The 12111-nt window shown below is 27.4% G+C and overlaps 2 protein-coding genes across 2 annotated transcripts; both read left to right on the top strand.

The window, feature by feature from the left end:
• Nucleotides 1-515: 515 nt before the first annotated feature.
• Nucleotides 516-2934, top strand: LOC108731368 (uncharacterized). Its single transcript, XM_018461667.1, has 7 exons — nt 516-568; nt 741-1002; nt 1109-1219; nt 1327-1417; nt 1872-2005; nt 2200-2332; nt 2881-2934. Exons 2-7 carry the CDS (start codon nt 851-853, stop codon nt 2932-2934), a joined length of 675 nt encoding a protein of 224 aa, XP_018317169.1. The 5' UTR covers nt 516-568; nt 741-850.
• A 3152-nt stretch (nt 2935-6086) lies between these two features.
• Nucleotides 6087-7847, top strand: LOC108731374 (uncharacterized). Its single transcript, XM_018461674.1, has 6 exons — nt 6087-6154; nt 6268-6384; nt 6449-6539; nt 6897-7030; nt 7216-7348; nt 7791-7847. The coding sequence occupies exons 1-6, from the start codon at nt 6087-6089 to the stop codon at nt 7845-7847; spliced, it is 600 nt and encodes a 199-aa protein (XP_018317176.1).
• Nucleotides 7848-12111: the final 4264 nt, after the last annotated feature.

Consider the following 12111-nt stretch of genomic DNA (forward strand, 5'->3'; position numbering starts at 1 on the left):
CAGTTTACAACATTATTGACGTCAAAATGTACTTCAGAACATATTCTCAAAGTTTTTTCCACTACATTTTTTTTAATGTGCTTCGCGATCAAATATAATTCGTTTTGGATTAACGCCGATACCGTAAGAACGTTTATCAATCAAACATCAGATAAATGGAATCTTTAAATACGAAATTGTTAAATTTTTATATTCTTTTTCGTATTCTTATCGATTAGGACCAAGTTAACCTGGTTGTTTTCATTTTTTTTCAGTTCTTCATGGCTTGATCCTTTATACTTTTTAATTATAATATAGAAAGGATCTCTAAAAACAGAAAGTAACAGGTAATTTGATCCTAATCAATGAAGAATAGTGAAAAATTAATGAAGAAAACATTTTATTATTGTATAATCATTTTCAAATTTTAATGAGAAATATAATATCATTGATCCGACAGGTAAGGAGTTTATTGGAACAACTTCAAGATGTATGTAACGAACTAAAAGATGAAAATGAAATCGCTATTATAAAAAAGTATGGAAGCAAGGCGAAATGTTATACAATTGCAATAATACGTAAGACAATGGTAGTTGAATCTTTTATATGTTTCAAATTAGATAAAATCTAATCACAAATAATATATTTTTTTTAAAACGAAACAATATTCTATCTTTTCTAAATAGAAAAAAATTTTTTTAATTAAAAGACTAATTAAGTTTAATTTATGTATATGAATAACTTTATAAAATTTCTCTCAGTGTTTGGCATATGCGGTAAAAGTGTTGTAACTTTTTTACAAACTTGGAGGTATATTCAACGATTTATTCTGCTTAATAACAATTCTCAACTAAATCCTTCAGTAAACCTTATGACAGACCTTATTGATCAAGAAAAATATTTTTACTTAATCATGCTGCACGCATTAGCAGCTACTTACATAGGAACTATTGCAATGATGGCGACAGGAACAACGCTTCTTGCATATCTTCAACATATCTGCGGAATGTTTAGTATCGCCAGGTAAATAAATAAAATACTAGAAGGAATACAATAATAAACGATATTTTGTTTGTCATCTAAAATACGAATTTAGATGAATTAATTATATGGATAAAATTATTTACAGTTACCGTATCGAACAGGCAATCAATATTTTACAAAAAGATGAACTAAAGAATGAGAGCAAAATTTATAAGAAGATAATTTATGCCGTAGATATTCACCGCAAAGCTATGGAGTTAGTATATGTATATTTGATAAGAGTACATGTTAATATATCGAATGTACATCTGATAAGAAATATTTAATACATATAATAACACGTATTTTCTCTCATACTTGAAGGTTCACCGACTTCTTAATATCAAACTTTGAGGGATCATTTTTCTTCTTAATAGTAATTGGCATAACTTGTCTTAGTCTTAATCTTCTTCAGGTAAATTCCTTAATATTTAATCTTGATTTCATGATATTAGAATTTTATCAAAGTGTCAAAGAAATAGAAAGAATTAAGTAAATACTTTCTTATTGATATATATAGATTAAACACATTTATATATATGAAAATAATTTTATCCAATATCTTTTCTCATAAGCTTAAGTCATGACTACGATATACGTATCTCTTATGATACTATAATACATAGACAATGTCTTATAATTATAAAAAAAGAATTAATCATTACGTAACATAACACTAATCTATTGAAATATTTTATTACGCAAATAAATATAAACAGAATAATACGAACAATATAGAACAATATGATTTGAAGAAGTTGATAGTAAATGCGTAACAAACACATCACAACTTTTAGGCTGCGTTGTATCGTGATAATGTTGAGCTTATTATACTACATCTTTTAATTATAATCATCCATAATTTTTAGGCTGCGTCGTATCGTGATAATGTTGAGCTTATACTACATCTTTTAATTATAATCATCCTTTACCTACACTTGTTCGTATCCACCTATGCTGCACAAGAAATTACGGATCATAATGAATACGTATTTGCCACAGTGTAAGAGAGATATTTTTATCGTATTGTTTTGTAAGAGCACTTGTATCGATTCTCATAATAATTATTGAAAATATTATACCAGAAACTAATACGACTCGTGGAACAAACATGCCTATATTATAACAATTATTACCAAATATATTTTATCTTTTTACAATTATTCTTATTCTTATCAATTTGTCATTATTTTGTAGATACAACGTTCAGTGGTACGTAGCTCCGTTACATATACAGAAAATGATGTTGTTTTTATTGCAAAAGGGTACTAAGGCCTTTCATATGATTCTTGGTGGAATATTTGTAGCGTCTTTGGAAAGTGCCGCTGCGGTAAGAAATACATATACTTATTAGAGATACATATATTACAGTTCATGGTAAAATCTTCTATTTCCTATCCCCAAGAATATTGTTTAACCTTTTGCACTCTGAATTTTTCTGAAAATATAATGGATATAAATATCAAGTGTTACTCGACATATATAGAAGTGCAAAGGGTTAATAAAAAATAACATCAACAATCAATCTGAAATGTTCGTTATTTAGAACCATGCTTTACGTCGCATACACTACAGAAAAAAACAATTTTTCTTAAAATAATTATGTTAAATAAAATATGCTAACTAATAACCTAACAAAGCTTAAAAAAGTAAATTGGAGAAAGAAGAAAATTGTTAAATTATTGTAGTATTTTCTATTTTGTCGCATTTAAAAATATTATATCAAAAATAAATTTTTTTTACTTTAGAACATTGATGTTGATTATTAAAAAAATTGAATATCCACAACTGTTAATTCCCAACTATTTAGTTAAGAAAAATTCTAATATATGTTTATAATTTATTACAAAATAAAATAAACGATATATATTTTAACAGCTGATAAGTACTTCAATATCCTGTTTCACTGTTCTCTATTCTACGAAGATTTGAGAATATAAATTATTAATAATAAAAAAATGATTCCAAATAAACGAGTTTAATATTAAAAAATCGAGATGGAAAGAGGACATCGCAGATGAAAGAAGAAATATTGGAACCATTCTGATTTCGCACTTCAGGTAATATATACTGAAGTATCAAATCCGCGAAGGAAAAAAATTACTTTAATGAAATCATACACATCGGGGATAGATTATAAATAAGAATTATACAATGTAAAGTTGACGACATTGCATACAATCTAAATTCTTTGTTACTCAGATTTTAATTGTTTTGAGAAAATGCATTCTTTACGTAACATGTAACAACATCTTTTATGGTTCCGCTTTTAATAAAATGCAAGAGAAATACTTTTTGTGATTACTTTCCTTCACGAAGCCGAAGCTGGCAACCAGACTAAGCAGCCAGGGGCGAATAGGGTGCTGTGGCCCCAACGATTAAAAATAAATAAAATGCATTAAAAACACATTGCAAGCAAGTCATACATTTTAGTTGATACCAAATAGGTTAACATATATAAAATTTATAATAATCTGCAAGGGATGGCTTTTACTGATAATAACAAAATTAAATAAAAAAAAATTCATTTATAAACTATTTAGCAGCCAGACCGTACGCAAAGCCGTAGAAACCTGGCAGAAATCAGATTTACTCTGTAAATAGTGTATGAAACGATACGGACCGTCGATCGGGCCGGGGACGGGTCTAATTGTTAAGTAAATAAAACTGAGCAACATTTACAGACGTTTGAGTACTCTAATCATACTAATTTTGTTTACACACGTAATTCATTGATATTTATCCACTCTCGGTTTTAACCAGAACCACGACGAGGACGTGACGGATGCTGGTTCCGTTTTTTAGTTTTTTTAATTTTTTAATTTTTTTTGTTTTTGAAATTTTATATTTTTTTTGTCTATTTAAAAAAATTTTTGTGTTGAATTAAAAAATTTTTAAATATTAAATCTTATATGAATAAAAAATTTTTTTTACTTTCTTTTATTTATATTCGCTGTTGAATTTTTATTGTTATTAATACTTTATTTGTGCGTTTGTTTTTGCTTTCTAGTCTGTGATGTATCAGTTTGTACTATTACATGCAGGTCTGGCTGCTAAATACTTTATAAATGTTATATAATTTTTTTATAAACAATGAGGCCCGTCATCGGGCAGATCGTCGTGTCTTCGTTTTACACTCATTCCGGAGAGCATTTGTGATTTTTTTCAAGTCGATTCGAGTTTGCGTACGGTATGGTTGCTAAATAGTTTATAAATAAATTTTTTTTTATTTAATTTTGTTATTATTAGTAAAAGCCATCTTCTTGCAGATTATTATAAATTTTATATATGTTAACCTATTTTGTATCATCTGAAATGTATGACTTACTTGCAATGAGTTTTTAATGCATTTTATTTATTTTTAATCTTTGGGGCCCCAGCACCTTATTCGCCCCTGCCGCGTTCTGGCTGTTAAGTCTAGCTGCCAGCTTCAGCTTCGTCTTTCCTTCTTATATAATGCGTAACTAATACATTATTTAATTTTTAATATTATATATTTCCAATATGTATTCAAATAAAGGTTTCACAAATTACTCCATATTTATATAAATAACAGAAACTTTTATTTAAAATACCATTGTGGATAATGTTATAGAAATGTATATATAAAATATAAACAGTTCTAATATAAAGTGTTACATAAGATATTAATGAGATATAGACTTCAGTACTTTAACAATAAATTCATTTTGTTGATACTTAAGATTAAATTTAATGACCGACTCTACTCTAAAAGATCAAACGTACCTTGTGAGTGTACGCACAAGAATGAAACGCATATTACAATGGAAAGTGATGAGTGCGCTTGCGTGGTCCTCTATCGAGTTTCTCTATGCGAATATTTTTCCATGGGATATAAACACCTGTTAAATTTCTTTCAATATTAAATCGATCGTTTAATCATACGTTTTTCTTATAAAACAGTGTTGAACTGTAAGTACTCTAATTTCGTGACATTGTATTTCGCTTTGCATGCTGGCATATCAAGCAATTGAAGTTGAAATTTACTAAAAGAGGAGAAGTGAAATATTCAATCAGCTGTTAGTTTAATAGAATCGAAAAAAGAAAATAGACAATTTCTTATTTTTCACGGTGAAATTTACTTTAGTGTTTACAAAGATGATTTGCCTTGACACACATTTCAGACTCAATAGATTTCTTTTGCTCGCGATTGGTTTATGGCCTTACCAGAGATCGAAACTTGCTCAAATTCAATTCATCGTACTTTTTACTACTTTGACAACTTTTATTGTATTTCAGGTCGTAATAAGTTATTTTTTATACGAAAGAATAATTAACACAGTAGAATTCGAATCTTATTAGTCACACTAAAGAATTATTCTTTTAATATGTATATAATTTTCAACAGAATTACTTATTTGCAGTTTACGACGTTTTTGACTTCAAAATGCACTACAGATTTCATTATCAATGTTCTGTCTTCCGCATTTTTCTTCATTTGCTTTGCGATTAAATATAATTCGTTTTGGATTAACGCCAATACTGTAAGTCAAATATTTACTACAGTCTCTAGACAAACATTCGTGATAAATAAATCTTCAAATGTGACAATTTTTAAATATTTTATACGAAAACTGCATAAAATATTATTGATGTAATAGATGAGAGTTTCGCTGGAACAACTTCAGCATGTTTGCAACGAAATCAAAAATAAAAACGAAATCGCTATCATAGAAAAGTATGGTCGTATAGGGAAACATCAAACGATTGTAATTATAAGTAAGATAATATATACATATATATGCTTATATATTTTAATGAATTATTAATAACAGTGAAAAATTTATAACGCTTAAATAAATTTTACTTAAATAAATTCTTGATACTTATATATATATCATATACTTTCTAATTTAATGTTAGTAATGGCTGCATGTAACATATCTACTTTTCTCTTGCTGTCAATATGGCCTCCTATATTTGATGTAATTATGGCTATAAACAATTCCCGATCACGCTCTGCAGCAATTCATATTGCAACAGAATATTTTGTTGATCAAGAAAACTGTTTCTACTTAATTCTTTTGCATACAAACGCAGCCTTGTGCATAGGGACAACTGCAATGGCAGCAACAGGCGCGATGCTGATAGCATACTTAAAACATATTTGTGGAATGTTCAGCATTGCGAGGTAAAACTCAATATAAGCATTTGTTTTATAAGTGAAATCTGTTCATTAGTTTGTTTACTCGATCAGATCTAGAAAAATTAAGTACTTACAGAAAAAAATATGTATTCATATAGTTTCCGTATTAAGAAGGCAATGGCAATTAATATGCAACAAAATGTTAATGAAGAAAAAATGGTCATAATTTATAAAAGAATAATCTGTGCGATAGATATTCATCGCAAAGCTACAGAGTCAGTATTATATTCTACAATATCTGTATAACGTGCTCTACTAATATTCCTTTTATTTCTGAAGGTTTTCTCAAGTTTTTATAAAGAACTTTGAGGGATCTTTCTTCTGTTTAATAGGGGCTGGTATGGTTTGCTTAACCAGCACTCTTGTTCAAGTAAGTTTTATTTTTTGCTATTAAACGTATCTTTCCATGAGAGATATTTTTCATAATATTAAGATTGAATAAAGAATCTTTAATTAGAACAGTATGGGAAAACAATTATCTTTAAAAATAAAACCATTCAAAAACTCATTATTCTTCGTTCACCTTTTTCTATAATCATAAGCTATGTGCATTATTGGCGTGAATCCTAAATAATAGTTTTCTAATACGTATATACGCACACAATAAAGAAAATAATTTAATACGTAATGCAAGCTCTATACTTGTCTTAAGGAATTACAGAAAAATTACAAATTTCTTGCATATAAAAAACTAAAATACACATAACATATTTTTTATATTTTTTAGATCATATCACACAATAGCATAGAGCAATTTGTATTATCACTTATGTGCATAAGTATCCTTTACGTGTACATGTTTTTATCCAATTATATCGCACAAGATATTACAGATCACAATGAATACGTATTTGCTACAATGTAAGAGACGTTTGCATCGTACGTTCATACTTAAGTAATTGTTTTATAAATTCTTGTAACAAAAGTCTGAGTTAACAAAAATATTATATTCGCGAAAATAATACTATTCCTTGGACGAACATACTATAACAAATATTTTTATTTCTTCATGTTAGGTTTTACATTAATTTATCATTGTTTTGTAGATATAATGTTGAATGGTACGTGGCTCCGTTACACATACAGAAAATGATGTTATTTCTACTGCAAAATGGTACAAAAGCTTTTCATTTGATCCTCGGTGGAATATTCATTGCGTCTATGGAAAGTGCTGCTACGGTAAGAAACGTATACAAACCTTTTCCCCGCGAATATTATTGTTTAATCGAAAATAACATTCAGAGTCATTCAACATTTTCACTACTTTAGAATTATTTAGATAATCAACTAAAGTAGTTCAATTAAAATAAGTTGAGAATGAAATGTATAAATTAGCAGAGCTAAAAAAATAGAATAAAGAATAGAGAAAACTGTTAAATTGGTACTATATATTCATTTTGTGTGTTGCACTCAAGAATATTATATAATAAATTAAACATTCATTAATGTTTAAAAAAAAATTAACTTTCTTAATTTGAAAATATATATTAATGGATTAATCCGGAAAAATCGATAATTTAAATAAGTATATTGTCCTTCCATTATTTTAACAGACATTCTCCACATAGCTTCAATATAGCTTCTTACAGAATGAAACAAAAGAAAATATGTTTCATTACAGTTGATGAGTACTTCAATATCTTACTTCACTATTCTATATTCTACGAGTACGAAATAATAATTGCAAAATAATTAAGATAGGTATGCATAAAAGTGAAAAAGACATGAAAAAGTAAGAAAGAGGGAGAAGAAAAAAAAGAGAAATGTAAATTAATTTGATCGGAATTGTTTAGTCCTCGATTTTAGGTGTCGTTTCCTGTAAGTATCGTTTCGACAAGAGGTAAAAATTATTATTTAAATAAAAAAAATCGACATATAAAATATTTGTAAAGAAATATAGAATTTAAAGTTGACATTATATTAATAATTCACAACAATGGAATATATATGTTTGTGTTAGAAGGGGTCGTACCGCATCTGCGAAACCTATTATCGCACGATTCCCTCGAACGAAACATGTATTTCTTTATGGAAAATAAACATCTGTTGCAATACTGCTATAATCAAATCGACCACTTAACTATACATCTCTTCCAGAATAAAAGTGTGAATTACAATCATGTGTTTTTTGTATCTAACAATGATATAGGGGAGAGTGGTCTAAATTGGACTTATTTGCAGTTTTTGCTCTCTATAGGGTAAACTCGGGTATTATGGTCATTATATTTCAAGTATGTTAAGATTTTAATTTTATTATTAAAGTAAAAGTAAAATACGTTATTGAATAATGAATACTACGACTTGTATAAAATAAAATGTTATTTCAATTATATCTGTTAGATTTTTAATATAATTATAATGTATAGGGGAGAGTGGTCTAAATCGGACTTATTTGCAGTTTTTGCTCTCTATAAGGCTTAAATAAAGTCCGATCGTAAAACCGAAGGTGTCATTGGAAAGATCATTTAATTTCCTTTATTTTTGCTTGAGACCATTTTGACATATCTCTCACCTGTATTAAACTATAATGGAATATGTAAAAACGTTTTTTCCGGTCCAACGGAATCAACGGTTCCAAATCGGACCATCCCCTGGTTCAAATCAAAAACTCCTATTTTTATGGATTTTTAGATAGAATTTAAAATTATTTTAATGTATTTTTCTTAGTATTGAGTAAAAACGAGCAATTTGACAGTCAAAGATAAAAATTTTTTCGGAAAAAGAAATTACTGACTGTTTATATTATTAGAATTGAAATCAATAAAACTCAACTAATCTGAGTCATCAGACTCATGACATTTTACTGATTTAATTTCTTGGACCAGATCTGGTCAGCCGATCACCAGTACTACAACCAGGCCATTAAATTATCTATTGTACTGTCTGATTTGGACACGGATCCTTTCGAACTTTGGAACAAATTTTACAATAAATCGCAAAAGTGATCATAAAATGCTTGATATTTTTGAATTCTACATTCTTTAGTTATATTAAATCAATTACTTTTCAAATTTTTAACTTTTAAATAATGATTTACAAGGGTTTTCTTTTTTAAAAAAATTTTCGCACGATGGCTGAAAATACATACAATTTGCCTCTATTTTATGAATGTTATGACAGAAAACTGTCAAACTGCTATCACATGTTCGGTGTCTTATAAAGACTTTACGTTATAAATAGTACACAAACTTGCTTAATCGTATTCATTTTAATTAAAAAGGTCCTATTTGGAACACGGTCCGATTTAGACCACTCTTCCCTATCGTTCTGCATTGCATTTAAATTAAATTAGGCAATTCAACTTAAAATTTATATAAAAAAGTATTTCATTGTATTTCAAGCACGTTAATATTTTTAATTATATGATTAAATAATTCAATGATTCACATAATAAACAAAATATTAAATTCAATTTGTAGCGATTTGAATAATGCAACGAGATGTATCAGGAAGGACAATAGATTTTTCATATTACTGTAATCTTTTTAAGGCGATTTATTAGTTAGTATCATCGAATATTTAATATTATAATAAGATATATTATAATAAAAATAAAAAAACATTTAATTTGAAATCAATTTTTCTTTTGCTTTTGTACCTAAAATAATTTATTGTATATATTTAGAAAAAGCAGTTAATCTTCAAGAATTTTCTCACTGTATGAAAGAAACACTAATTTTAATATAATACGATGTATAAAATTATTTTTTTACAGTTTAGAATATTTATAACTTTAAAAACCAGACTTACTTAACAACGTTTTCTTTTTGTTTAAATACATTTTGTTTAATACTACTATTAAAATCGCATAGATAACATAATTATTTATACATATATTATATGTTATATATTGTACTAGTGGGTCACATAAAATTAATTTATAACATAGAATAATAATTAACTTTATAACATAGAAATAACTAATTTTATCTTTATTTATATAACATTTCTTTTAAAGTAGTTCCCTTGGGTAGCGCTACATAAATTTACTAATGTTTGAAAGCATTCCTAGAAATCACTTTTTGATATTTTTCAGTGTTCTTATCGTGTTTGTAATTGATTTTCTCGGTACTCAACAAGAACCGTTGTTTTTTCATGTAAATCGAAATCTTTCATCGTGTCAGAAATGCAGTGAGAAGGAAATGTTCGGAAAAATGAATACACGAAACAGCTGGTTTCGTTTCTTTCTAAGCACCTGCACATCGATCATTAAATGTCAAGCAATACCTTGCCTGGCATAATGTCACGACTTTAGAACAGCTGTTATGTATGTTCTCGCGACTTACAATAGTATCACTTTACTTTTTCCTGTTTCCACTAAAAGAAGTTTTGAAGGATTCGCTTGCGCACGAATATGAAGTCACTGAAAATGCGACAAAAGTACTGAAATACCTGTCGGAAAATGTTTTTCAGGAATACTTTCAAATACTGACAAATGTTGGCAAATGTAGCTGTCCAAGGAGACTATTTTGAATAAAATGTTGTGTAAATAACCTATAAAAGAGTTAAAGTTATTGATGTAAAATTAACCTTATTTCGTACTTTACGCAGAAGGTGTGGAGTAGATTTTACTTTATGTGAAAAGCTTGCGCGACTCTCTGTCAGAAAATAAATTCACAAGTACATTTCTATGAGAAATAAACATCCGTGCAATTTCTTATATTATTGATCGCTTTATTGCTGAAAACTCTTCTTAGAAAAAAGTTATTGAATTTCCAAACATTTTGCTGATAGAACTATTTTTCACTACTTTAAATTAAATTAGATAATTTACAATGCAATTTACGGGAAAATGGAAGTTATAAGGTATTCAATCGAAGAGAGGGGATGCGCAAACTATCGCTGACTTTCGCAGTCAAGTTTCTATCGTCGTAGAGTGATGATCTCTATCGAGTCTAAATATTTTCACCTCAATCGGATTCTCTTACTCGCTCTTGGTTTATGGCCTTATTATCAATCAAATCTCGTTCGAATTCAGACAATCTTATACTTTGGAATTCTGATAAGTTATATTATTTTCCAGGTAAATATATATATTATATTCTATATATAATATTCTAAATTATTAATTGTAATATATATATGTATTATTCCATATATTTAATTATACCACACATTATATCTTCACGTAAATGAATAATTATGACAACTACTCAGTTTCTTAGAACTTTTATAGTCACTTTAAATATTAACAACATCGCGTGATATGTACTTACTAGCTTATAATTTCAATTATAAATCTTTCATTACATTATTTGTCACTACAAAGGAGTTGACCATTTTAAACTTATAATTTGCTAATCGAATAAGGAAATAATTTCGAGATCTCTTCAAATTTATCTATTACAGCTTGCAACATTTTTGACTACAGAATGCACTCCTGAACTTATAATGAAAGTTCTTTCTACTGTAATATTTTGTATTACGTACCTCATAAATTATAACTCATTTTGGATAAATACCGATAATGTAAGCTGTATCAATGTTACATATTTAAAAAAATATACTTCATGAATAAATTCCTGCATATGACAATTTATTCAAGTTTTCTAATAAGAAATTAAATATTATAATAGGTAAAATGTTTAATGGAACGACTACAGCAAATATGTAATGAGTTAAAGGACGAAAATGAACTCAATATCATGAAAGAGTACGGAAACAACGTAAAACGTTATACAACCGTATTCATATGTAAGATAACATAATAATGTGAATATATATTAATATATGTATATTACACAGCTAAATGAATTAGTCATAACATTCTCTAAAAAATTAACTAAATATAATTAATTAAATGTTATTTTTTTATATTTATATTAAAAATAATCATCATATTTTTCTAGAATGTAAAGATATGTTAAGAATAAAATAAAAAAAGAATATTTTATAATACTTAATAAATATAGATATACATGTATACATATATATATATATAT

This window comes from Mycetomoellerius zeteki, unplaced genomic scaffold (genome assembly GCF_001594055.1).
Source record: "Mycetomoellerius zeteki isolate Tzet28-1 unplaced genomic scaffold, Tzet1.0 scaffold1254, whole genome shotgun sequence".
NCBI lineage: Eukaryota > Metazoa > Arthropoda > Insecta > Hymenoptera > Formicidae > Mycetomoellerius > Mycetomoellerius zeteki.